This window comes from Gopherus flavomarginatus, chromosome 25 (genome assembly GCF_025201925.1).
Source record: "Gopherus flavomarginatus isolate rGopFla2 chromosome 25, rGopFla2.mat.asm, whole genome shotgun sequence".
NCBI classification, from domain to species: Eukaryota; Metazoa; Chordata; order Testudines; family Testudinidae; genus Gopherus; species Gopherus flavomarginatus.
The window spans coordinates 9876461-9904267 of NC_066641.1; the positions used below are offsets into that span (position 1 = coordinate 9876461).

The following is a 27807-nucleotide window of genomic DNA, read 5'->3' on the forward strand; positions in this document are numbered from 1 at the left end:
GGAACGGAATATAACAAAAGAAAAAGGATACATTACCTAAAGCAATAATTTTTCATGCAGAATTTAATATGTTGTTTACAAATCCAAAATTTAAATAGCTCTAAATTGTATTTAAATACGCTAAAAGCTCCAATACATATTTAAATAGAAATACCTGTAAAATTAATAGAAGTCAATTTTATGCACTCAATAAAATGCAAAATATGAAAAGTTATGTTTTCCGTAGTATGCTTTTTTTCTCTGTTATTTCCTAATAAATCTTTCCTCTACTGGGTATTTATAAATTATCTTCTCTCTCTCTTGTTTTTTCTTATAATAGAAACATTTTCCTTTCATCAGGAATCACCAGTACAGTATATGAATGATTTAAGGTCGGCCACTGATTTCTGATGCATTGATGAGTTATACCACATGATGACTATAAAATTCTACTGCACTGGATAAAAATGTTAACTTCCAGGAACAACCGAAGTGACCCCTTCTCTGTATCTATCTATACCAACATCTGAGTTTATAATATGTTTTATTTTATATAAATATATACAGACACACAAGAACGTAAGTTCCTTTCTGAAAATACTTTTGCTTTTTAGTTGGGATTTTTGTTTGCTTGTTGCTGAAAATAATCATCCTAATTTTTCTGACAAAACACATACACACACACAAAACTCTGAGATATTTTGCTGTTTACTCAGGTGAACAATTTTTAATCTAGCCACCTTCAACGATGAAAACAAACTGTACTCAATCGACAGTAAAATTGTCTAGAAAAATAAAATCTTTACTTGTCTTTTAGGGGAGAAAAAATAGTATTTATGCTTCTGCAAACACTCCAACAACAATCATTACCTGAAAAGGATTTTGGAATAGGATGAAATTATCCCTATGCAAAATAAAGGAAAATAAATACTAAGGATGGTTTACAACTTTTATTCTCTGATCCTAACTTTCTTTCTTTCTTTCGTAAAATGTTTCTACTGTCGGTTTTTAATGTAGGTTCTTACACAAAACAATAGAAAGAGTGACTGTCTAGCTGGAACATTTTAACTTTTTCTTATTAACATTTTGGAAGCAGATGATTGAAAATTGTCCCCCAGTTTGAAGGTGGGCACGAAATAATGTTTCATTCACCTTTTGTGTGTAAGTGTAAGGTAGTTGGATGGAACGGAAAGAAATTTACATGTAGGCAGGGCGGAAAGAAAGATACAGAAGTGTCTCTGTACGTCCCATTGAAGGTTGAAAGACTAAAAAATATAGCTGAAAGTATATGGGGGATGTCAGGAGAGAGGGTGTTAGGGACACTGGAAAGCGTTTAAATTGGGAGGGTTTTGTGCAGTTATTATCTGAAATATGTTTCCGCAATATTTGCTGACTGCGATAAATGAATTTCAAAATCTACCCCCTGTGTGTTTATATTGTGGAAAACTGCAGCGTTGGCATGTTAGGGGTAACTTTGCTCGGTTGTTACCAAATGTCAATAAAATAGAAAGTCTTTCTATCTCATTCCCCTCCCAATCCCACCCCCTCTTCTTCCCAGCTTCCGTAAGCACCATGTAAAAAAAAATAAAAGTTTAAGTTGGTGGGGGGGTGGAGATGGGGGACCAGGCATCAGTTAATGTCCATAAAGGTTCTGTTTTGGATGTGATAAGCGAAACAATTCTTTAGTTTGCCATCATGCCCAGTCACATCTTCAACAAATCCTCTATGGTGGGAGGGAGGGAGGGGGAGATGGGATGGGGCGGGGGGAGCCACAAAAAGTCAATGTTATATATGAAAAACTATAATCATTTTAATTCAATATTGACACCCCCAACATCTTGCAATAATGCGAAAGGTTCCAATCGAAACCTCTGTTTTATAGCAGTAGAGGAAGGAACTCGTAAAATCCTAACAGCTTTTATGTAGTGCGGTATAAACAACAACAACATCCCTGGCTTTATTGCGTTTTATAGTTTGTTAAACAGTTTACAGCCTTTTTTGGGGCTATTACAAATGCAATTCCCTTCATGTGATAGTTAAACCTTTATCAATAATAAGGAAATTGATCATTAAAATGTTAAATATGACTACCTCGTTTGTTTTAAAATATGTTTAGGATAAGAAGCTGTATGATTTGATAACTTGTATTAAAATACCAATTACATTTATAGGACCTTTTAAAACTGGTAGCAATTAAATCGTGTTCTTTTACAGTTTTCCAAAGCGACCCTGACATTTAAAAAGGCTAAAACTGCCTCGTTAAAATTTTGAAATTAACGACTGAGCGCGCCTCTCTTTGATTTTCCAACACTCCCCAAAAATCAATCTTTTGGGTGGTCTAGGTATTTGATTTGTTGTGAGGCGAGAGATATCTCATTAATGTAGGTAGTTAAACATATTTAATCCGTATATTCACCCCACCTCTCTCTCTCTCCCTCTCTCTCCCTCCCTCTCTCTCTCTCTGGCTTTTCCTTCTTTATTCTCTCACACTCTTCTTTTCACAATCATGCAGTGCAGAGTCCGTGTGGAGTAAGGAGAAGCCAATGGGATGAGGTTTTGGTAATAGATGCAAATGATCATGAAAAGACACTGCAAAATATGAAACAACTCATTTGCGCCGAAGTAAATCACTGAAAACTGTTTATGAACTGGCATCTCTTCTTGGAAATGTAAAGCGAGAACTCTATAAGTGGCGATTTTTTTAGGGGGGGGGGAAGCAAGAATTCAATATCATGCAGGCTTAGAGTTTTGATTATATCCTCCTTTTATATTCCTGGAAATCACAAACTGTTGTTGCTTAGCATCTTAGCTCTTTCTGCGCTAATAGATTCCCGTGGTTTAAAAAAAAATTAAAATGAGCTCTTATTTTGTCAACTCACTGTTCTCCAAATACAAAACCGGGGACTCTCTGCGCCCCAACTACTATGACTGTGGCTTTGCTCAGGATCTTGGAGGTAGACCCACAGTTGTGTATGGACCCAGCACTGGTGGTACCTTCCAGCATCCGACCCAAATTCAGGAGTTTTACCACGGAGCATCCTCTCTCTCCAGCTCCCCTTACCAACAGAATCCCTGCGCTGTAGCCTGCCATGGGGACCCAAGCAACTTCTATGGATACGACCCATTGCAAAGACAAAGCCTGTTCGGTGCCCAGGAATCGGACCTGGTGCAGTACGCGGATTGCAAGCTAGCTTCCAGCGGCCTGGGGGAAGAGGCGGAGAATTCAGAGCAGAGTCCTTCTCCTACACAGCTTTTCCCTTGGATGCGACCGCAAGGTGAGGCGAAATAGAAAGGGCAGAGAGGAGGCATTTCCTGAACCCATAAAGTATCCCCTTTCCACAGTTACTTTTTACTGCTTTATGGGGGTAAACTTTTGCACTTGTAAATTGCTTTATAGTTTAATTACCCTGAAGGAGACCTTTTCTTCTCCTTGTGGAGAGCTGGGCTTTCAATGTGGGGCGCTTCCCCTAAAGTTTATTGCACTTTTATAGCCTGAAAGCGCCTTCATTTGAGGGTGGGTTTTTTTGTGTTTTGCTTTGTTTTTGGTCTTCGCCCGGGCTCCAGCTATACGCTGTGCTTTGACTACAAAGGAGTGGGGAGAGATGATGATGATGATTTTTGCAAGTGAACCCATTTTTGCTAACCCCGCTCTGGGAGGGTGGGTTGTGTGATTTTTCCACCCCCACGCGCTTTCCTTGAGAGTCACCCCCCCCCCTTTGTAATATTATAGAAGAGTCGGGTCTGTCTCTGTGTTTGTTTCCTGCTTTTGCTTCTGTCTCCGCTCTCCTCCCCCCCACCCCTTTCTATTCCGGAGCCTGGTTTATGTATCTTTCAACCTCCTTCTCTTCTCCCCCATCCTTTGCCACCCCCCAGCAGCCGCTGGACGCAGAAGAGGGCGGCAAACCTACAGCCGTTACCAAACCCTGGAGCTGGAGAAGGAATTTCTCTTTAATCCCTACCTGACCCGCAAGCGGAGGATCGAGGTGTCGCACGCCCTGGGACTGACAGAAAGGCAGGTCAAAATCTGGTTCCAGAACAGGAGGATGAAATGGAAAAAGGAAAACAACAAAGACAAGTTTCCCAGCAGCAAATGCGAGCAGGAAGAACTGGAAAAACAGAAAATGGAAAGAGCCCAGGAGGTGGACGAGGAAGGGGACGGACAGAAGGGGGACAAGAAATAAGATTTTTAAGAACTGAGAGGCAAGCACTGAGGGTCTGATGGGATCCTGACTCTTACATTAATGGCAGTTAATGTAAGGGGTGGGGGGGGAGGGGAACAATGCATAGAAAAGAGAAGAAAAAAACAACCCTTTTATTGCCGTAAAACAATATAGCTCTAAGCACCCACTTTTCCTGATTGTCCTTTGGTACAATGAACAGTATGCAAAAGAGATCCGGAGGTCTTTCTAGCCTTTCGCCAGTTATTAACTAGTGGTAGTGTATCGCAATAGCTTATGTAAAACATGACTGTGAATTTTCTCTCTCTCTCTCTCTTCTTTATTGGGGGGGGGGTGGTTGGTTAACTCTGCTTTCAGTGCTATAGGAGTTTATGTGGAATTATATTGTGCACTTTTGAATCCTCCTCCTTTTTGTTGTGGTTCACTGTATGTACCGGAGGTAGCTATTGAAACAGACATCCCGACAACATGAAACTGCCTATTTATGCTGTAGTTCTCTCTTCCTACTCTCTCGCTCTCTCCCGCTCTTTTATGTTGATTATTTTGTCACGTTCCTTGCTTCTGTTCTTGGGTTTTGGTTTGGGGTTTGTTTGGTTTGTTTGTTTGTTTGTTTGTTTACAGTTTTGTGTCTCTTCCAAAAAGCCCTTTTTTCTCTCTTTCTCTCTCTCTCCTTTAGTTAGCATGCGCACAGTGGAGCAAGTTGTAAAGTGATCCTTAGGTTTACTGTGAAAAAGAATGTATACTGTATACGTGAATTACTTTATGGGGGAACTAATGATATATTTTGTTGTTCTTTCATCACTTTGTTCTATTGTCTAAACTTGGAAGCGGCGGAAGAAAGTTACAATAAAGTTTACAAGCGAGAATCCCGTGACATCATTCATTTACCCTGCTTCATTTCCTCCAGGACTACTTTGATAGAAAGGAAATAAAAGTCAATTGTGTCAGAATTGCAGCCTTTGCAGTCACAGGAGGGCTTAGCCTTTAGCGAGACTGGAGAGTTTAGGTTGCTGTTAAGGCTGGAGGAGACAGTGGCTGAAGTATGCTAGCAGGGCTTTTCTTCTTTCGGGGTGCGGGGAAGGGGGGGGCGGCAATGGATTGTTTTGTTGTTGTTTTTTAACAGTTCATATATGTTGACAGATTAGGTGGCTGTGTGGAAATCCTTCCTCAAGGTAAATTTTTCTTTCATTGCTTACTCCCGGGTTCCCCGAGATGAATCCCAATCACTCAGAAATGAATCACTCCCCCCCTCCCACCCCAATCTGTTTGCAGAATTGTCAGTTGTGCAATTGAGTGGCTGACATGCTAACCCTTCCTGCTTTGCCTGATATCTTCCACCATGGAACTGCTGAAATGTATGTGCGTGGAGGTTTGTTTTCCCTTTCAACATAACCTTGGGAAGGCGGAACAGCGAAATTCTGAGATGCAGATGAATCATCATCTTCTCATTTGCCAGTGATGCTTTGATTTAAAAAATGAGAAGGGGAGCGAGAGAGAGAGACAGGTTACTTTTTGGAAGATCTCCCTGCTTCCCCAGCAGAAAGCTAAGCAGCCAGCTGGTAACGCTTTACCTATAGCTGTAATTGGCTGTGCTAGAACCGCTGACAAGCTAAACAAGGGATCTGTATAGTCTTTATTTTTCGCAGCAAAGGAAAGCAAATGCCAGCTCAATGCGCAGCTCAACGCCCGTGGCACGAGAATGAATTCAATATACAGCTGAATAGCACTTCTTTTTTTTTTTACAGAAAACCCTCAAGTATGAGGTATCAATGAGGCATTTGTTTTTTTCAGGGCTACAGATAAGGGGTAGGGGGAAGGGTGTACACTCTCCCGAAATAACTATGACAAAGACAGCGGAGAGCTTATGGGGCGAAGGAAGGAATTTTACACAGAATCAATAAAGGAATACATAGTATTCAGTTCATTTATTTCTCCCAGCAAAGAGAGAGAGAGAGATGCTGTTTTATAACCAACGTGTTTCCACCCTCCCCCCCTCCTCTTTCTTCGTCTCATTTGAAAACTGATTACACGTTGCTTATCGACTCCGGCACAATTCCACCCCATTCTCGCATAGATCTTGGAGGGTTTATATCACATACATTATTTATCATATTTTATAAATCCAACAGTACTCCAATTTTTTTTTCCACATTACCAGGAGCCAGTGGGGAAGCTGGCTGCTGATTGGGGCGGGCAAAATCACGTGCCCCGGAGTCACATGGTCAGGGAGGAAAAAGGGGGTCCTTTTTGGTGTAAATCTGGACTCTTAATTCCGTAATATATCACGGTACCTCGTAAAACCGACACTAAAACGTCCCGGCCTACAAATCACCCGGCCAAATTATGAGTTCATTGTATTATGCGAATGCTTTATTTTCTAAATATCAAGCCGCAAGTTCAGTTTTCCCATCCGGCGTCTTTCCTGAGCAAAGTTCGTGCGCGTTTGCCTCCAATACCCAACGAACGGGGTATGGATCTGGATCCAGCGCCTCTTTCGCTGCTTCCATGCCCGGGCTGTACGCCAATGGGAGTAGCATGCACCCCCAAACCTCTAGCATGTATTCCACCAGCTACGGCCTGGAAGCCAGTTCTTTCAACATGCACTGTTCTCCGTTTGAGCAAAACCTCTCGATGATGTGCCCGGGAGATGCCTCCAAGCAGACGTGCAGCAAAACGGATCAGAGGGACTCAGACTTGCAAAGCGAAAGCAACTTCCGGATCTATCCCTGGATGAGGAGTACAGGTAAGTCAGAAGCCTCCTTAAAGAAAGACGCCTTAGGGGAAAAAAAATGTAAATTATTTTATGGCGTGCGGGAAGGGGTGGGGGGAAGGGGAGGGGGGAATTGTCCCCAACTCCTTTTATGACGTTTCGCCGAAAATGAAGCACTCTTTCGCCCTGCCTTCGAGAGGGAGAGAGAGGGAGAGAGTGAGAGACACCCCCCCCCTCCAAAGCCATCATTTTAGCTTTAAATATTTATTAGAGCTGCTGGTGCTGCCGTGTATGCGATGCAAGAGGCAGTTTGTCTTAGCGAGGAAAGGCAGGGCTGCAAAATCATGGCCATTAGCTTCTTGCCCCCATACTTAACTCTGTTTTAAAAAAAACAGTGTTTTTGTTTGCTTGTTCCTAAAGAAACTCTGTAGAGGCGGCTCGCAGGGTTTTTTTTTTGATGTATTTATTTATTTGCTTGCTTGTTTAAAATTGCTAGAGCTGTAATTGCCAGAGCCTTAGCATAACGTCCCAGACAGCGCAATTAAGCCCTGAATGTGACCATTAGTCTAATAGAAACGGCAACACATCCTTCCACTTCGCAATTAAATCCCTGCTTTCAAAATTGTGAAATTTCTGACGGGTAATAAACAATAAATAAATAAATGCAGGTCTCGTGTCAATCACGCAGCGGCTAGAACCCCTGGTTAATCAGTCGGCGTGTTTATGCTTTTGCATTGCCTGTTGGAGAAGCTCTGGGTAAGGTGCTGATCCGAGGTCATGGAACTGCATTGGGGTTATTAGACAAAGTGCCTGGACCTGCTTCCAAAAGTTGTTAGACCCACATGATGCTGTCAGAGCGCTGAACAAACACGGGCCGTGGAACTGTGGATTCTGTTTCCTCGCCACAAGATAAGGGGAGAGGGACAGGGTCTCATTGAGCGAAGATGCCTACTTAGCATATGTATTTAAAAAACAAATCTGTCTAATGCACCCATCCCGGCTGGCATACGTATATTTCATTCACAAACATGCTTCCTCTCAGCCTATTAGTGCCAATTAACATTTAATAAACACCTTTATTCATTACAAGCGATAGTGTTCTGACATACCCTTGGTTTCCCAATAAACTGAAATCATTTCAAGAATTAAGAAATGCACGGGTTATAAGGTGTGAAAACGCTGGCCTGTGTCTTTTTTTTTTTTTTTTTTGGACGAAATCACTTCTAATTCTTATCTGGTCTTTCTCAGATCACTACCTAGCAAATTGAAATATTAATATCTCATTTTTACTCTAAATGGAGGTGTTTTTTTTTTTAAAAAAAGGATTGCTGCCCCTTTGAAAGTAGTGTGGAACACGTGAGCTCATTTCGCTGCTACTCATAAGCTCTGGTTTTCCTATGGTTTGCCAGATTGCAACTTGATAGCCTCCTAACTAATGAGTTAACTTTAAGGCAGATAGTCTGAACGTGTCTTGGTAGGAAACTTTAGGGGAGAACAAACTCCTGCCCAATGTATGTGCAAGCGCTTGATTCAAGCAGGAGTTTACCCTACCCTTATTTGTGGTCAGTATTTTCCATTACCTGCTCCATAATTCATTCACTTTTACAGTTGATGTATCAAAGACCAAATATTTCTGGTTGTGAACACTTCATCTCTGCCTTTCGATGTAAGGATCCCCCCCCCCTCTTTCTTTCTAGTGCCACTGGATATCAAGAAGGCTAGGGAGGATTTTGGAGTAGTGCGAATATGCTGGATTCCTGCGAATACAAGACCTCCAAGATGCATATTTTGTGGTTTGCAGTGCCTAAAACTAAAACACTACCTGCTCCTAGAAATCCCCCCCCCCGCGCACAGCTTTGCCCACTGTGTAATTGGGTTTGTGGAATTTCATCAGCGATGAAAAGATAGTATAGCCATTCCCATTGAACAACAGTTTATGGCTCTTCCCTCAACGGATTTTACAACCCACATTCCACAGAACTGCACATTTTACTTCCTTGCCTCTTTTACAGCTAGCCTGGCCATTTTCCTTTTCCTTTCTTTAATAACCATCTTTTCTTCCTTACCCCCCCCCCCAAAATCCACTGGAATGTTTTGGATGCATGTTGAGGGCTTGTACTGGCCATCCTGGGTATCAACTGAACAGAAAAAAAATAGAAACCACAAACATCGTGTTGCTGCATAATTATTTCCAATTGAATTCCAACAAATGGCACGAAAATGTGCTCTGGTTTCATTCCAGTCCCCTTTCACAGACAACTAAATAGTTGCGGGTAATGCCGGATGACTGCCGAGTCTTTGTTTCAGCCTGTTCCCATGTAGATAAAAATATTCCTCTTCAAAACCTTCTGGTTATGCAGCCCCATCTTTCTGACAGATTTTAGAAAAAAATACCCCACTTTCATCTGAGGAAGTAACATTATCCATGTCAACCGCTGACTGCGCGTTTCCAGTAGACCAGAGCCATGTAATACAGATAGTATTCCGTTAAATAATTAAGACCATTGCGCAGTTTACAAACAGGGCTTAATGATGACAGCTTTAACAGAGGACAGATAATTGAGATGGTATATTTAGCAGATGCTTCTATCTAGTTAGGGAATGTATTTATTAATTTATTTATTCCCTTGTTAATGGGAAATGTCTTAGGTTAAAAAAAATAAAAACATGCTTTCATATGAAAGTGGCAGCTAAAATTCTCTCCCGCACAAACGCAATCTGAAAATAGGGAACACCTTCCACCCCCTGCATACCCAGATACAAAAATAATTCAATATGTGATGGGTGTATGGGTGTTCTGTTAGAATGATATATTCTTCCAAAATAAAAGGATCAGATTCTAAGCCGATGTAAAATTGTCAGTGCTCTATTGAGGAAACAACTGGGGAATCTGCCGTTGGTGGATTAAATAGCTATGCTATTATGGACAACATCTAGAATAGATTTGAACCAAAAAAACACACAAAAAGAGCAACCCACAATCACCCAGAGTTCATTTGATTCCAATTTATTGTTTCACAGGGACTGACAGAAAAAGAGGACGTCAGACCTACACCAGGTACCAAACCCTGGAACTGGAGAAAGAATTCCACTATAACCGCTATTTGACCAGAAGAAGACGCATCGAAATTGCTCATGCTTTGTGCCTGACAGAGAGGCAGATCAAAATCTGGTTCCAGAACAGACGCATGAAGTGGAAAAAAGAAAACAAAACGGCATGCACCGGTTCAAATAGCCAGGAGAAACCAGACGCGGAAGATGATGAAGAAGAATGAAAGGGATGGGGTTTGGGTGTAGGGGGACTTTAGTCCAAAAAGCGAATCCAGGAAACGTGAAACCTAAACATACGGGACTATATATATATAAATGAAATCAAAATAAAAAACAAGCCTGAGAATGATGCATTCTGTTTCCTGATACTGAAAAAAAATACTACCTATATTACAGTCTTTGGTTTTTTTGTACAATAGAATGGATAATAATATCTACCTATTAAATGTGGCTTTAGAGTCAGATAGATACATTTTTCTATGTGGGTCTTCATATCGTACAAGTATTTGTAAATCTCTCTGTTTGTATTTCCTTGTGTATTTTTTTGGTATGAAGTAATGTCGTGTTAGCACCTTTAATTAGAAAAATGTGATCTGAAAGTAAGAGGGGAAATTATACATAGCGTATATAGTACTCTGTACATAATATGAATGATCATTACCGCTTGTTCTGTTGTAACCTCTGTGGTTCTTTTCTGGTTGCTATGCTGTTTTGTCTGTGTATATTTTTACCTGGACCACTTCCTTGTTCAAGTCATTAGGAAAAAAATGAATTAATATTGTGCTGAGTAAAGCGGTGTATATCAAGGTAGAAGATTATTTAATAGCGGCGCGTTTCTTTTTCCTGGTTTGTGATTATTATTCTTCAAAATAATAATAATAAAAACACCCACCAATAGTCTAAAACGGTGTTCAGTTCATTGCACTTTTCTTATGTGTTTGCATTATTATAATTCAGCTGTTTATTTCAGGATATAAAGAAAATATCCCTTTTAATTTCCCCTGATACGTCATCTTATTCGTGCCCGATACTTTTCAGCATAACAGTCGTATTTAACATTTTAATAACATTGCTACAGATGTTAATAATTTAAAACATTTAGAGAAATAAAACTCATAGTCGGGTATAAAAAACAATTGCCAAGAATATGGATTTGCAGATTTCACTCTTTTCCCTTCCTCCAAATATCTGCACAGATTAGTCTACTGGGAAAAAGACGGGAAAGGTAAAAGCAGAGAAGCAAGAAACAATTAAAAAAAAAAACCCTATCTATATATTATATATAGATTCGTGTGACTAATCTGACCCTTTACCAAGGACACAAGATATTTTGCCATGGTTTGGGGTTTGTTGTCCCCTCCCCACCCTTTCGAATGCTTTATTGTGGACTGTGACTATTTCATTAGCATCAAATAATGTTTAACATCAAAGCACACATAAAATAAATTAAGCCAATTAAACTCAGGAAAATCAACAATGCAAAACAATGGTAACTAATTTTAAGCACTTGCTAGCGTCTCTCTCTCGCTCTCTCTCTTTAACATTTCCAATGTGCGCAATAAACCACCATATTTTTCAAGTGGGAGATGTACGCAGTTCTAGAAATATGTGCGTAACAGAAATACTGGAATAAAGCAGACCGCGTGGAATTAGGCGTAACTGTTAAATGGCTTCTTTCTTTCTTTCTTTCTCTCTCTCTCATCTCATCACGGAAGCTGAAACATTTAATAAAATATCTTTCTTTCATTTTAATCCCAGTACACACTTATTGAGACAGAAGCGTGGGATGCCGAAATAAGAATATAAAAGCTTTTAGATAAAAGAATGTAGCACATTACTAAAAAAACTCATGATGGTAGGCCACTTATTATATGTCTCATATATCAAGGCGTTTACACAGAAATCCCACTTGATCAGAGAATAAAAGAAGGTGAAAACTAAAATTTTCCTTCTCAAATTCCCCCATTGTCATTTGTTTTCTTACGCACTCTTTCCAGAGCGAAACCTGAGTTCCAGAAAATTCCTTTTGCCAGTGAAACGTGTTTTGCTGCATTGGGCCAGATCTATTGTCCCTGTGACATGTACCTCTGCAGCCCCTGGCATCTCCGAATTATGAATTATTTTTAAAAAATCTTTATTCTGCTCAATCTATAGAAGCACATCTTATTAGCGTAATATCAAACCTTACAGCCCGCTGGTGATTTTCACACACAAAAATTACCTAGTGTCAGGGTTGCCAGTTAATGTTCTGAGTGTGTGGGGTGTTTGATCCTAAACACCTAGCGCAACATAAATACATGTGTTTAGATTATGGTATAGATACAGTCAGCATTTCAATATATTTATCTTGATCTATTTCTAAATTCTCCGACGCCTGCAATGGCTAATCTTCTGTTTTAGCAAAAGGATTCGTAATTACACAGCTAAATCATGTTAAAATAAAACCCACTGCTTTAACCTCGCTTATCCTTTAAAAAATCTTTTTTTAGCCTTATGTGTAAGGTGTGATTCAGACACCTCCATTAAATCCCCCACCAGGAGAAAAAAAAAGATCTTTGCATATTCTTTTATTTTTGTTTAAAAAGTAAAAGATGGCGGCTAAGAAAAAGACTGCTGTTAAAGCAGTCATGAAGAAATGCAATAAATTCCTTGTTGTTTTATGAAAATTTACAACTTTGTGATAGAACTTTATGAGTGGCTGGGTTCTGGGATTGGCCAGAGCCGGTCATGTGGACTGCTAACCGTGAACATGAACTTTTTATGATTTCCCATGTGGTTATATTGCACCATTCTTTTGGCCGCTGTACCTTGGGTCGGATCAGTGTCCTCTATAGGGCTCTTGGTTCTTTACATTTTTTTACTTTCGTGTATAAACTCGATAGGGCTAAACGGGGGAGGAGGTGGTAGAGGGGGGTAAACACATACACACACACTCTCACCCCCCAAAAGAGAGCGAGAGAGAGAGAGTTAAACGATTTTTTGTTTTTAATTCCTGTGTTAATTTGCCTGCTGATTTTGGAATCTCATTAGTAATGGAGGGGAAGTGGAGATTCTGTGCCGAGTGGAGGCTGATATTTTTCAAAGAGGGAAGTTACTCCATTTTCTATGCAAATGACAGCAATGCAAGAAGCTATCACAAGTCAGAGAGACAATCGACGGCTATCAGGTTGGGACAATATTTGTCAGCTAAAAGATAAACAAACGCTATTTGCTAAAAAAAAAAAACCTTATCCCACAGAAATGGACGTCAAAAGGTAAGGGAATAATATATGTTTCTCTTCATTTGATTTTTTTTTCCTTTTTGCTTTGAGAAAATGCAATTATAAAACTCCCTCTACCCCTCCCCCTCCCCCAAAAAGAAAGAAAGAAAAAGAAAGAAAGAAAGAAAAAATAACAGAGACAGTAAGACAGTAATATCACCTGGATATAGTAGATATCTGACTTGGAACCAAGGCTGCTTTGGACTTTGGTCACGGTGTCTTTTAGCTACTGCCTTAAAAAAATAATAACCAGCCAAACCCTATGTGGGTTATTGCCGCGGATATATTTTATTTTTCACCCCTCCAGAGCAGAATTATCCTGCCAGTTTGCCTGTCTTCAGGCGAGCCCAGTCATTTGGCGAAGTTTGCATTGAAGCCAGTTGGGTTTTGTTTTGCTCTCCGGGGTCATTATTACGTGGGTGGTTTCTTCAAGGAGGGCAGTCCACCGCAGTCCTGGAGCACAAGGTTCTGGAAACTAGAAAACATAATAAGAATAATAGCAGCTACCAGGCTGCAACGTTATGATCACATTTATTTTTGTAAAGTGAAACTTCCAAATGAAAGAGGACGCTGTGAGGGAATGAAGATGGGTGGGATTCACTGCGTTCTGCAATGCTCCTGTAAACGTAACGTGTCTGTGGAGTTGTAGGTCCCTAAATATCGTTTATTGTTTATTTATGTCTCCCTTTCCCTCCACTTGCTACCGTGTGGTGTGAAAATAGCCTTTTATTTGAATATCTTCTTCTCTAAAGGAAATGGTTGCTTTGGCATTAAGAAAAGACTTCTTCGGGGATGCACGGCATATTGAATGTTCCTTTTCATTATGGCAGGACTAAAAAAAAGACACGTTGCTACTGTTTTCTGATGCTTTTCAAATAACACGGTATACGAGGTTTGTGCATGGAAAGGGATATTGATTAAGGAAGGCACCCATGAGTTAACCATTAAAAATAGATGACAGGGCGACTTATATCACCCGGCGTTACAATTCCTGAATATTGGGTGGGCAAGAGTCAATTATAGCAACGGTGGAAATAGCAAACAAAAATTAATTTTCAAAAGATATTTTGGAAGGAGCTGTTACGTGTTCCTACTTAACAGGAAAAAATAAAAGCCAGCTGAAGTGCTTTTTCTTTTAGGTCCATAAATGTTATAGAATCCGTGGTTACTGCTGTTCTTAAAAAAAGGCAAATGATTATTTTACTTAATTTAAATAACATAATTCCAGAATCAATTTCTGCTGAAATTTTTAAAATGCGGTGTGAGAAACCACTTGTAGAACCCAAGAGATAAATGTCACTCCAAGTCTTTTTAATCACTTTACCCCGGGCACCCTTTAATGTCTGATTGTCTATGAAATCTAAATGTTGTCGCTAGAACATAGATAAGTTGCTAATTAAGGAATTCCTGTAGTTTAAACATCACCTAGTTGTTTATTTTTAAAAACGGAAGGTCTATTTCTCTTTATGGCTTTTCTGTTATAAATTGCTTTCCAGCCCATTTTATGCTGTCTGCTGCCATCTACCGTCCAATACAAGAAAACTCCCTTTTGCTTAAATATTTCTCGGTGATTAATCTCCCTTGAATCTGGTTAACAAATTCCGTTTTCTACATTTTTTTCGAGTAGTGGATTATAAATGCATTGCATGTTTGTATATCTCCTGGAAATGGAACAAATGTGACCTCTCATTTGGTACAGGAACCTCAGACCAGATCCATTTTTATTCTGAGGCCTGCTGCGTTGCCGAGGATTTCAAGTTATATATGTTCATTATCTATAAGTTATCAATTATGTAGTACAAAACCAAAAGAGGAAATGAAGCTGGTTATTTCTTGACAGCAAACACAGCAAGTGAGCTTGTGAAAGGAGAGCCGTAATTAGATGAGGAGACAAGAAGGCAGGAGATTTGAGCTAATTTATAAAGTCAATGAACTATTTCTTTGTTTGTTTGTTTATTGTTTCGAATAATCATTTTGGAGTGGTCTGTAAAAGGTAGGTCTAGTGGTGTGCACAAAGCTGAGGTGATGGTTGGGGCGAGGAGCAGAGGGTGATAGCTTAAGAGGAATCTCTTTTAAGATACAGTAGGCTTTGGAAGGACAATGCACGCCTGTTATTTTAAAAGCTCTCTCTCTCTCCCTCGTTTTCTCCTACTACCACACAGTTTCCTGGCAACTGTTTATGTCTAGACTAGTGACATTCCCCTATATGAAAGTGAGATGCCCAGAGACTATGTTAAAATAAATAAAAAGTTTCTCCTTTTGACTAATAACAGCCATGATTAACTTGTTCCATTCTGTAACTGCTCACACTCAGCAGCATTCTCCAGGCAACCTACATGCTTCATGCTTTGATTTCTTTTCCACTCGTTCCTGCTCCCCTATTTTTAGTTTTCCTAGCAAGATTTCTTTCTCCTAAACCCTCTCAGGGTTTCCTTTAGCGGAAATAAGGTAATATGGATACATTTTTACAATCCAAAGGTCCTTCCCGCAACCCTCCCCCCTCACTTTTTTTTGTTAATTATTAGCTGCACTCTTTAATGGAACAATGGTAGATTATTATTGCTTCTTTTCAAAGATCCCATTAACGAGGTTATTATGCACTGCACGGGAAGTCAGGTAAATTAAACTTAAATGGCTGGAAATTAAGTTTCAAATGGTTATGTGCGGATGGAGCGAGAATTATTTTTTAAACACCTTCAGGGGTCATTGTTTTAAATATGGCAACAATATAGAGAAAATAATCCTTGTGCAGTTTTTCTAATAGGAATTTGAGCGAGGCAGTATATTAGATGAGCAATCGTCTCTGCTGTTAATAGCGTTATATGTCTAAATACAGTATCAAGGCTTTTCAAATGTTGTCTTAGTGTTAGCTTGACTTTATGGCTGCAATAAGTCCCCTGATTGGGAAGGTCCTGCTGTGTTGTCACTTCAGAAGGCTTGAGAATTCCAGCTCTACACGAAAAAAGCGACTTATTTTTTTTATTGGAACCAGCTCCACTTAACTTTCCACAAAGTTCCTAACTAGCTTAACTTTTACACAAGCAATGCTCTGTTCTGTTTGCATTTCGAAATATCTGTGTGCTGCTTTAATCCCCTCATTTATCTGCCTCTCTCTGCTTTGCCGAGTTGGCCTTTGCTCGCAAAAGAGCAAAAAATGGAGAAAAAGGCGCAACCAGCACTCTCTAAGCTAGAAAGCTGCGAATGTACATGTTGTAAATAAGTCCCTTTAATCTTTATTTATACCCTGCCAGTAGAGTTATGTCAATCAGTAGGGAAAGATTGATTCTCAGTGCTAAATGAAACGTTTTATACCCCCTTATGTTGTCTCTAGCAACTACACCGACTAGTGGTTTCTTTTCTTTTTAATAAAACCAAAGGCTTCTTACGTAAACCGAGGCCCAGTTCTGAATGAAAATATGCAAAGAAAATACGGTGGAAAGACACAGCGACGACACTGCAAGCTGTATCAGCAACCGTTCTGTTTAGGTCCCTGTGTTCCATTCCCCATGCCTGCTTGCCTTTAGAAACCTCCTTACACCAAATCTTTTCCACAAAAACCCGGCAGAGATTTATCTTAAAAGTTTAGCAAGCAACTCAGGGTATAGCCCAAGGATCTTTTTTAAACAAAATGAAGATACCTTTTGAAACAGCGATTAAAATGATATTAGACACCAACTTGACACTAAAGCCACAATTCTATCTGTGATCGAATGCATTCTGAATACTCTGCTGCATGTTACAGATGGTAAACACACCATCTTGCAGGTCTCAGTATATGGATGATGGACACTTTAAGATCTATAAATGTTTTCCAAAATGGAACAAAAGCTTAACACGTTTTATACCAAGTTTTCTTCTTTTATTTTTCTCCCACTGGAAGTCCATGCATATTAAGTGACGCGCTCTCTTCCTTTAGCAGGGTACAGCATATTATTCCAGTCTAAATAACCGACTAAATAATCAACAATAAGCAATTAGCAAGAGGCGAGTTTCAATTAGTGAATTTTATTTTTTTCTTTCACAATAAAAATGACTACAGCCAAAAGGTAGGACAAGTTCTCCTTAGCCACAAACATGCTAAATGGAGCTTCTTTTCATAGAAATGCTACATCACCATGGGTTGGGGAAACAGTCTTTAAACATACTCCGGGAGGAACATTTTCACAACTGTCATCATTAAAAAGAAGTAAAGAAAACGTTTCCAGCGATTTTACTCACTCATTTAATTATCAGGAATTCATACTTCAAAGCCCAGATTCCGCATGCTGCGCAAATCATCCCAGATGTTCCTGGTTTTATTCTGATACACATTTTGCGTAACTTTCTAATCAAATGTCTGAGTGTTTGCCTCCTGCAAAGCAACTAACTTCATTGTTCAATGCAGGTTTTTTTTTCTTCCCCCAATAGACAGTCAAGTTTCTCTTTTAATCTCACGTTCCCATGCCAATAAAACAGATCTGCGTAGGTTTGGGTCCACTCCATACACAAAGGAAAACTCTGCAAGAACAAATATAATAGATTTCAGTCAGAAAGGAGGGGAGAGAAACTACTTCCTTTACATGTTATTTCCTTGAATTATAAAGATTACAGTCGAATGCCCATTGCAGTGATGGCATGAAACAGTCTTAGCTTTGCTGCTGTAAAACATGATGTTTAAAATAAATTAGCTCCTAATAAAATAACAGTTTCTTAAATACTTAACCCCCATCAGGGAAAAATAGGCATTGGCAGTTCTGCAGTGACCATGTAATTATGTGTAATTCTAGACCAGGGGCATACACAAAAGTGTATTCATACCTATAGGTGTGTACCTTGTGTGGTGTATAAATCTCATTGCATATGATTGATAAATAGATAGATACTGGGGTGTGTATGGGAATAGATAGATAGATAGATAGATAGATAGATAGATAGATAGATAGATAGATAGATAGATAGATAGATAGATAGATAGATAGAGTTGAGAAATGCACCTTAAACCAATCAATTCTCAGTTTTATCACGAAGGAAGTTTCTGAATGACATGACACTTTCCCACAGCTAAAATGCATGGCAAAATATTTAAATCCAACCAGATCTTCCGCACAGAGAAATCTGAAGAGGAGGTGACTAGCCACTGCGAAACACACCTACAGCTAATGAATAAAAGCAGAAGCCTGAGCCACCAAGCCCAGACCAAACTCATTTCATTTGGTCTTTCGCCCCAGATTGAAAAAAAATGACTCGGATTTTCGAGTTTATTCCTTAAGAGGTTTAAACTTTTTATTTTATTTTTTAAATAGGTACCTCATGGTGGGGCCAGAGACAAATGGAAAGGGTGATAAAATATGAAAGCAGGATCATCGCTCACCTAGTAGGCAATAGACACGCCAAACAACAGCCTTTTAAAAAAAAATCTTGATCAGTCACAATCAATAAAGACACTTCTTAACCGTAACCGAATGCTGCCTTTAGCTGCGAAGGGTCGGACATAGATTTGCTATTAACAATAAAACGCAAGAGGGCACAATTCAGTACATATATCTATATCTCTATATGTATTTAGTCCAGGATAAAGGTAATACTTCGATTCCCATTCATCTCATAGATTTGTAACTCTTTAACAAAATAACTAGGAAGCATAGAATTTGATGAGGTGGGCGAGTGACACTTTAAAGGGAAGCCTCTTCTCTGTCAATCTATGATAATTAGATAACCGTGAGAAATAAATTAACAACACTGACTTCTCTTCTCCCCCCAACACACGTACTTCCCATCCTAATCCCAAACTAATTAAACAAATGAGATCTATTTACCCCACCCCTCAATGAAAAAAACCAAATAAACTAAAAGTTTATTTCTTATGTTAAAAAAAATCATAGCAATATTACCCGAATGGTCTGCAATCAATAACAGGCACCAGGGGTTAAACTTTTCAGAATAAAGGGATTTAACTTTTTTTCTCTGTGTGTAAGTATATCTATACATACAGATCTATCGCTCTGTTTCTGTGTGTGTGTTTGGTGTATTTTTTAATTATTGTTTGAAAGACTCCAAACGTTTGGGGATTTATCTTGCGCAGATAATACGTATTTGGTTAAGGGGGTGAGTTTTGTTGTTTAAAAGGGGGGGGGAAGAGGGGCTGGGTGGTTTGTTCTGGGGGTCCCTAGTGCAATGCAAACCCCTCATGGGTGCTATTTTGTAATCTCAGACTCTTGCTATTGGTCAGTCCATGATCAGATGGTTCTATTTCCTTGTGTCCCTCGCTGGCACCCAGCCATCCCCCTTCAGCTAAAACCCAATCTCCGATATACTACTAATAGCTAAACCACTTGGACTATAAAACACAACAAATCATAAAGCCAGGAAAGGACGGCTGCCTCCTCTCAATGAGTTCTTATTTTGTCAATTCTACCTTCCCGGTGAGCCTGGCTGCTGGACAGGAGCCCTTCCTGGGACAAATCCCGTTATATGCCTCAGGATATGCGGATCCTTTAAGACACTACCCCGCTACCTATGGAGCCACTAGCGTCCAAGATAAGGGTTATCCCTCCTCTTCTTATTACCAGCAAGCTAACGGAGCTTACAGCCGGACCACAGCGTGTGACTATGGGACAGCTGGTTTTTACAGAGAGAAGGACCCTGTCTGTGCCACCTCAAACCTAGATGACCATGTTCAGTTTGCCCCAGATCAGCGGAAGTCAGACTGCGCACAGACCAAAACTGTTTTCGGGGAAAGCGATGACCAGAAGTGCTCTACTCCCGTCTACCCCTGGATGCAGCGGATGAATTCTTGCAACAGTGAGTTACTCTTTTTTAATCTCTCTTTATTCATGTGTTTATTCCCCCCCTCCTCTCTTCCCCCGTTTCTTCTTTGCAAAAGAAATAGGAAGAGCTTAGTTAAGATCCAACTTCCAGCGGACGAGTCAGGCAAAGCACGAGACTCAAAGTTGTTTCTGACACAACTCCAAACTTTATGGCAGTTTTTTTCCTCTATCCCAGTTCTTTAGCCAGATCCTTTACACACACACAAAAAAAAGTTGGTGCCATACTTAGACAAGCGCGTATCTTCTTTCTTTCTGCACGCTCTGATTCGTATGTCACTCAGTTACAATGATTTATCTCTCTCTGTGTCTTCTACACATACAGAGAGATATCTATTCACAAAAAAAAAAAAAAGAACAGGATGACTTCACACACACACACATCCTTTCTGGAGTTAAATAATGTAAAAGTGTTTAAATATTTGAAAGGAGAGAACTACATTTTTAATGAAACTCAACACATAATGAAAAGTCTGCCTGGGGAGAATTTTTTTCTCTCTGTGATGTATAGCTGGTATAAGTGCTATCTCTTCAATCCACAAAGAAGAAGAAAAAAAGTCACCGTGCTTCCATGTTTACATTCATTATTTGTTGCCTTTTAAGTTCCAAATTGATGTCCATTAGTGCAGGGACATGAAGCGTTGTATCCCCTTTAATGCACAGAGTTTATCTAGATCGATACATTTCATTATTGCTTAAATACCCAGATCTATTACTGCTGCCGGTGAGGAGGAAAAATTGAAAGGTGTGGGGGGGGCACCTTGAGATTTTACATAATGGAATAAGACAGGTCTAGCAATCTCTTCAAAGCACGGTCCTGGAATCTCTGGCAAGTTTTGCATTAACCCTTCTGCCCAGGTACCAGTGGAACTTCATTGCCTTTGAGTTAAGAAGCAGGAAGAATCAGCAGGCATTGCAGAAACCCAAGACAAATTAGCAACTCTTTCCAAGGCGAACTAGCAAGTCAGGAGGTTTGCTAGAGGGCTGGCTTTGCAACAACAACAAAAAAAAGGAGCCCTGAGCACTTTGGCTAGACGATTTTGGGTTGGTAAAAGTATTTAGCGGGGAAGGGGAAGGAAACAAAAGGCGCTCTCACCCCTAAACACACACCCTTTACCAGAGCGCTAACTGGCCGGCTCCCTGGCATTATGATGTCCCTCTTAACTAGACTAAACCTTTGGGTATTTTCTCCCCCTCTTTTCCTTGCCGAACAGGTTCATCTTTCGGGCCAAGTGGCAGGAGAGGCCGGCAAACCTACACCCGCTACCAAACCCTGGAACTGGAGAAGGAGTTCCACTTCAACCGCTATCTGACCAGGCGTCGCCGGATCGAAATCGCACACGCACTTTGCCTGACAGAACGCCAGATCAAAATCTGGTTCCAGAACCGGAGGATGAAATGGAAAAAGGAAAACAAACTGCTCAACTCCACGCAGCTGAGCGCGGAGGAGGAGGAGGAGAAAGCAGCGGAGTGAAAGTATTATTTAAGAGAAAGAGAGAAATATCCCAACAGTTGGAGGAGGTAGAGGGTGGTGGGGGGAAGGGTTGGAGTGGAAGAGAAAAATGCACCCCAAGGGGTGCACCCTTTGTAAAATAACCGAGACGGTTTGAAGGTGGCGAGCCACCAACATACATTTGCACCGTTGGACTCGTGTTCAGTTAATCTGTCGTGTCAAAACAAAAATCAGGCTTCTAGTTGAGGTTTCCCCCCCTTCTATTCCTCCAAATGTAATATAAAATAATAATAATAATTTGGAACTCTTACCTGTGTTTCTGCCCTTGGTGTCACTGTTAGTAACCCGCTAACTCTTGTATTTAATGGAGGTGCTGCAATATATGTCATTTTTGGTGTTTATTGTCTTAATTTTGTAAACTGTTTCATGCACGATTGACTTATAGATTCCCCCCCTTCCCGGTTGTTTTTTCTTTTGGTAAATTAATCAAACCCTGGGGTCTTTGTAATTAGTTTCTTTTGTTTTTGTTTTTTTAAAGAGAAAACCTACTGAAGGAACAAATACTACCTGAAAGGATGCAAAAGCAACAACAACAACAAAAAAAATTATATTTTATTAATTTTTTGTACGTGTCGTGTTTGTAGTTTGTCTTAGGTATGGCCATGGAATACCCTAATAAAAGCAAAGTATTCGGACTCATCCACACCCCTCTGGTATTATTATCATTATTGTTATTCCTGTCTATGAAAATATGCCATTCATGTGGAGCTGAGAGGTTGTTAGCAAAGCGGGCGCTGCTGCTGTCTGCGGGTGACACTGTCTGCTAATCAGCAAAAGGACAAGCAACACGCAGCACACGGAAGTTACAGTTGAGAGATAAATCTGCTTTTCCTCCTTTTTTTAACCTAATCTTAAATGCAGGACCTTTCACCAGCGATATCTCCGAGCTGACACTCCGCTTTAAGATCGCTCTTTTTTATTGTTACAGCCCAAAGAGTTATGAGGAAAAGCTCTCCATATACATAGTATATCAAAGAAAGAGGCCAAAATATGATCTCATCTATCTACCAAAGATACATAACGTTTGTCTAGCATCTTTCAACCATCTGGTCCCTTAGTTCACTTTCCAAAATCAGGGAGATGTGCACAGTAGACATTGCTAGGTTTCAGACTTGCTGGGTTTTTTTGTTATTTTTTAGTTGAAACTTTATTCACTCCAGGACGATGGAAATTATTTAAGCACGAAAAAACAACAACAAAAAAAAAACAACAACAACAACTCATTAAGCTAAGTACAGTTGGATTGTTTCAAGTATATGTACACAGACACCCCTCCACATCTTTCAAATGGCTCTTTTTAAAATGTTATTTGACTCGGAGCCTGGCGTATGTCAGTTCTGCGCTAAAGAACCAAGAGGTGTCTTGTAGTTGCGATGAAGTAAACTTTTCTTTGATTTTTTTTAATTAAAAAAATGAACGAAAAGAAGCGCTTTTCTTCTCGGGATCAGCAGATTTAAAACAAAAATTGCTCAGCTCAATGCTAATAAAATTTCTGAAGCTTCACGAGAGAAAAAAATGCCTTTAAAAAGAACTACTCCCTCCCCCCCACCCCAAAATACCTATGTACGAGTGCATTCCCTCATGTCACAAGCTGTTTTAATGCCAGTCACTTTTAAAATCAATTCATGCAGAAGCTCCACAGCTGTAGGACATTTACTATTATTGCCACTCTTTTCATTGCCCGTAATTATTATAATTATATGTCACTTTCAATATGGCGCATAATTTCCAATGAGTTGCAGACAAGCATTTGAAATTCCTAAACTGCCTTGGAAAAAAAAATAGCCGCCTTGAACAAAGCAAAACTCTGCTCAAATTTCAGGTTTTCATGGCTACCTAATATTTCTTGCAGGTTTGCAATGAGGTAGGGGGGAATAGAACAATGCTCTATTTAAAGGGAGTGTGTGTGAGGGGGGGATATTCATGATCAAGAATATCTTAAAAGCAACATTGTCAACCAGTTTCAAAGGCTGATCTCCCTTCCCGTCTCTTTTTTCCCCCTCCAGAATTACAAGGTGTTACTGTGTATTTGATAATATGATGAGAAGGTGAAGAAAGCCAATGAAAATAAATAAATTAAATAAATAAAGCACACATGTTTTTCTTTCAGCAGGCTCCGGTTTTTTCTCCCTAAGATATTCAAACACAGAACCTCCAGATCCAAAGGTGACTTATCCCCCCTCACCCTCCATCACCAATGTCATTATTATAAAAGAGTGGCAATAATTTAATGAAGATAACAACCCCCTTGCAAAGACCACACAACTAAGAGTGTTGACAATCGTTCGAGCTGGGTCTGATAAGCATTTTTTTCCTCCATTTGCAGAATAAAATTAAAACTGAAAGGTGATTCCCGGGATGAAAACGGGGTATTTGAGCATTATTATTTTTTTAAAAGTACAAATATATGAAGAATGCAAATTGCCACTAAATGAGTTTAAAAAAAAATTAAGGGTGGGTAGTCACCCTCCATGGCTGCTAAGTCACCCTGTCCCCAGTAGGTGGCGCAGTCCGCCAACATGGAGCAATCTCTGTCTTCTGAATTTTTTTTTTTTGAAGCCTTGCATTGACTTGGGCCTAACGATTCTCAGATCGTCATTATTTGTAACCATAGAGCATGAATTACCTCTTGAGGTCATCAGTGAGAATTTACGACTGGTCAACAAAAGCACGTGATTACCAAACGCCCCCCCACCCCCCATATTTGGCCGCATACATAGCAAAAACGAAGTACAGTGCATTGCTATAATTCATTAATACATCATAAATCGTCAAGCACCGGGTTATAACGACCACGAGCCACAAATCAAGCCCTCCAAAATAACCCAAATGAGCTCTTACTTTGTAAACTCGTTCTCAGGGCGCTATCCAAATGGCCCCGACTATCAGTTGCTAAATTATGGGACCAGCAGTTCTATGAACGGTTCGTACAGAGATTCAAGCACCATGCATTCCAGCTCTTATGGCTACAACTACAATGGGATGGACCTTAGCATCAACCGCTCAACCTCCTCTAGCCACTTTGGGGCTGTGGGAGAAAGCTCCCGCAGCTTCCCTTCGCCCGCTCAGGAGAGCAGGTTTAGGCAAGCGTCTAGCTGCTCCTTGTCCTCTCCCGAGTCCCTTCCCTGCTCCAACAGCGACAACCATGGAGGCAAACCCGCCCCGTCCCCCTCCGACCAGGCTACTTCTGCCAGCACCAACACTAATTTCACAGAAATAGACGAGACCAGCGCGTCTTCGGGAACCGAAGAAGGCACCCAAATAAACAGCAGCAATATTTCCAGGGCACAGGCAGAGCCCGTCGCTACATCCACAGCAGCAACAGAAGGGCAGACACCACAGATATTCCCTTGGATGAGGAAGCTTCACATTAGCCATGGTACAGCTACTTTTTCATTTTTTCCCCCTCCCTTCTTTTTTTCTTCCTTCCTTCCCCTGGCTTTCTTCGAAGGCTCCTGAGAAGTAATCCAGCTATTTATCCCGTTGCATTTATTTATCTGATCGCTGATTTAAAACAGAAAACTGCCTTTGATGCTTGTTTTGGGGGGTGATAGATTTGTAACCCCTGCCGCTAAATGTGAGGTTATTTTATATATAGATATATATAGAGAGAGAGAGAGAAAAGGTCATTTAAAACTGCGGGGGTATTTGCAGATGGGGGAGGGAAGAGGGGTGAGAAAAAGGAAAGGAAAGAACTGATCATTAAAACAGGCTCTCTATGGACAGATGGGGCTCCCAATCCTTTATTATTTTTGTTGGTGTGTGTGTTCTTGACAATCTGCTAATTACAAAATAAAAAGCCAAGAGTAGATCCATTGCACCAGGAAGAGTGGGATTGTTTGTTTATTTTTTTGTTTTGTTTTGTTTTTTTAAGGAGAATATTTAACAGATCCAAACCCACACACGTAGGTGGAATTATTAGAGTTTTAGGCTGCGAGGTTAAATTGTGAATATTGAATTGTATATACCGGAACTGGGGGGTAGAGGGAGGGGGATCGACACGTGGGGGAGGGGGGGTTATTTTGAAATAACCAAGTGAACGTTCGTGATTGTCCTGGGAAGGTTAAATAATTTGCCTTTTTTTTTATACAAACAAAACCAAACACCAATGTTGTCCATATTATTCAGACATGACTGGACCAGACGGTAAAAGGGCAAGAACCGCCTACACTCGCTACCAGACCCTAGAATTGGAAAAGGAATTTCATTTCAATAGATATCTCACCCGCAGGAGGAGAATAGAAATCGCCCATGCTCTGTGCCTCTCCGAAAGGCAAATTAAAATCTGGTTCCAAAACAGAAGAATGAAATGGAAGAAAGATAATAAACTGAAAAGCATGAGTGTAGCCTCCGCGGGCAGCGCCTTCCAGCCATAAATTATAGAAAAAGGAATATCAAAGAAAGAAAGAAGAGAAGAAAGGGGGTGGGGGGGAGAGAAACAGCACCATATCTTAGTTTCAGAGTACTGTACAGTAAGGCACCTTTTTTTCGGCATGTTGTTGATATTTTAAACAACTCCTATGGTACTGTTATCCCAGGACTGCGCTCCTGTTGTGTTTTTTATTTTTGTTTTAATTTTATTTTTTAATTATTATTATTAATTTTTTTTTAAATTTCCAGATGCTCCTCCACGCTCTTGATGTTCTTATAAATGTTTGTGCCAGTGCTATCTTGAGGCTTTCTGGAAAGCTAGCATGTTTTATGTGAGCCCTTTAAATGTTATAACTTATTTATAAATTGATAACAGATAGGTGGTTTGTTTGGGTTGGTTTTGTTTTTTATCTGAGTTTACAGCTATTGGGAGGGAGGGGGGAATTTATTCTCTGCCTAAGCTAAAGTTGGGATTCCTGCACTAAAACAGCAGAAAAAAAAATTCAAAAAACTGTAAAGAAAAAAATAAAACGCAAAAAAGCTCTTGTATCTTTTTGTCTGAAAATTGTCGAATCTGTGGTTTAGTTCAAATGTAAGGCCATGCTTTCTAGTTCCCAGGCTAATTCTGAGACGTGTTCTTAGACGTGGGTAAACTTCACTATTAAAAACATGTATAAAATTGGACCAACCATAAAGTGTTCCAATGTCTGTAAATACTAGAAATATTTCTGATGTGACTAATAGACAGTTGGTAGTGGGCAGAGTGAATGCAGTGTTATGTGTAAAATGGCATCTGTCATGTCTAGCTGCCTGTTAGTATTTTGCCAATAAGCTTTTTGTATTTGTTTGTAGCTTTACTTCAAGTCAAATAAACATTTCTCCTATTCACAAAGGCTCCCATTCGTATTTTCCACACAACGCTTGAGTCTTAATGCCGATCATTCGCGGTACATTCTAAACACATGGTTGCCTAGACCTTGTGCTGTGTTGGGAGCATTTGACAAACGCTACACACTCCTCGCTCTTCTGCACAGCACTTTGGAAAGTCTCAGAAGCCACAAAAATGTGAAGTTCACATCACAGAATCTCATTGCTGAGGAGGAAAGCAAATGCATTCTGCAGAGGAAATGCAACCTGTCATAGTTTCAAAACTTTGTTTCGTCAAAAATAAAATAAAATAAAATAAAATAAAATACATCCAAATATCAAATAACACAAGCTGTTTTAAAGTAGCTTAAGTTACAATAACGAGATATAAATGCTTTGCAAAATATATTTATGTGCATTTGAGGAACGGGCCTATATTACTTTTTGGAAAATAAAGAGATCTATCTATCTATCCATGCGCTCGCTTACCTATAAACACCCCTCACACTCAATCTCCTGAGAAAACTGTTTTTTATATCCTACTTTCTGGCTCAACGTGTAAATAACAGTTCTGTAACTACTGATGCTCATTACAAAGCCTCATTTTCGCTGCAAATAATTTAACATAATCAAAGATGGCAAATGTTTCTCTTTTGCTATTCAGGATTTCTTGCAAGACACAAGATACTTCAGTTAAAGTCTCTGTTGGCAAAATGCGACTGACATATTTACAATATAATTCAGTTTTTTGTTCGTATTAAGTAAAGCTGGATCTTATAAACTTACCAAACTTAATCTCCCACTGTTTAGGTACTTCTGAAGCGATTTTGAGAAGAATATGAGGTGGACTGTCAGATCCAAAACCATTTGCTCGCCTTCCCTTGATATATAGTTCTCTCTATATATATTTTACCAATAGCAAACTATACCAAAAGTAGGTATGACATTTAGATGTCAAATGGATAGGGTTTTATCTAGAAGTTAGATCGTAAAAATCGCCCAGACCTCAGACAGATACCCCTCACTGGCTCTCAAAAGTCACGTGAGGTCCATAAAGTTAGTTTTATGGTTTTGG

The 27807-nt window shown here is 39.8% G+C and overlaps 4 protein-coding genes and 1 long non-coding RNA gene across 10 annotated transcripts; 4 read left to right on the forward strand and 1 right to left on the reverse strand.

The window, feature by feature from the left end:
• Positions 1–2484: 2484 nt before the first annotated feature.
• Positions 2485–4186, forward strand: HOXB8 (homeobox B8). Its single transcript, XM_050934852.1, has 2 exons — positions 2485–3254; positions 3853–4186. Exons 1-2 carry the CDS (start codon positions 2834–2836, stop codon positions 4158–4160), a joined length of 729 nt encoding a protein of 242 aa, XP_050790809.1. The 5' UTR covers positions 2485–2833; the 3' UTR covers positions 4161–4186.
• A 922-nt stretch (positions 4187–5108) lies between these two features.
• On the forward strand, positions 5109–11054 carry HOXB7 (homeobox B7). 4 transcript variants are annotated; one of them, XM_050934859.1, is made up of 3 exons: positions 5109–5329; positions 6547–6900; positions 9889–11054. In XM_050934859.1, exons 2-3 carry the CDS (start codon positions 6663–6665, stop codon positions 10140–10142), a joined length of 492 nt encoding a protein of 163 aa, XP_050790816.1. In that variant the 5' UTR covers positions 5109–5329; positions 6547–6662; the 3' UTR covers positions 10143–11054. The 4 variants fall into 4 exon arrangements, with proteins under 4 accessions (XP_050790816.1, XP_050790817.1, XP_050790818.1 ...); XM_050934860.1 differs by having other exon boundaries at positions 6728–6900; XM_050934861.1 differs by having other exon boundaries at positions 5111–5197; positions 6728–6900.
• An 86-nt stretch (positions 11055–11140) lies between these two features.
• On the reverse strand, positions 11141–27721 carry LOC127040570 (uncharacterized). Of its 2 annotated transcripts, none has more exons than XR_007771466.1 (4): positions 27519–27721; positions 17397–17675; positions 13339–13653; positions 11141–11633 (listed from the first exon to the last, which is right to left on the reverse strand). It is a non-coding gene; the product is annotated as an uncharacterized LOC127040570 (long non-coding RNA). The 2 variants fall into 2 exon arrangements; XR_007771467.1 differs by lacking the exon at positions 27519–27721 and adding an exon at positions 19573–19653.
• On the forward strand, positions 19341–22133 carry HOXB6 (homeobox B6). 2 transcript variants are annotated; one of them, XM_050934855.1, is made up of 3 exons: positions 19341–19958; positions 21196–21457; positions 21973–22133. In XM_050934855.1, exons 1-2 carry the CDS (start codon positions 19547–19549, stop codon positions 21453–21455), a joined length of 672 nt encoding a protein of 223 aa, XP_050790812.1. In that variant the 5' UTR covers positions 19341–19546; the 3' UTR covers positions 21456–21457; positions 21973–22133. The 2 variants fall into 2 exon arrangements, with proteins under 2 accessions (XP_050790812.1, XP_050790810.1); XM_050934853.1 differs by having other exon boundaries at positions 21196–22133.
• On the forward strand, positions 24263–26905 carry HOXB5 (homeobox B5). The gene is made up of 2 exons (XM_050934846.1): positions 24263–24873; positions 25623–26905. Exons 1-2 carry the CDS (start codon positions 24324–24326, stop codon positions 25868–25870), a joined length of 798 nt encoding a protein of 265 aa, XP_050790803.1. The 5' UTR covers positions 24263–24323; the 3' UTR covers positions 25871–26905.
• Positions 27722–27807: the final 86 nt, after the last annotated feature.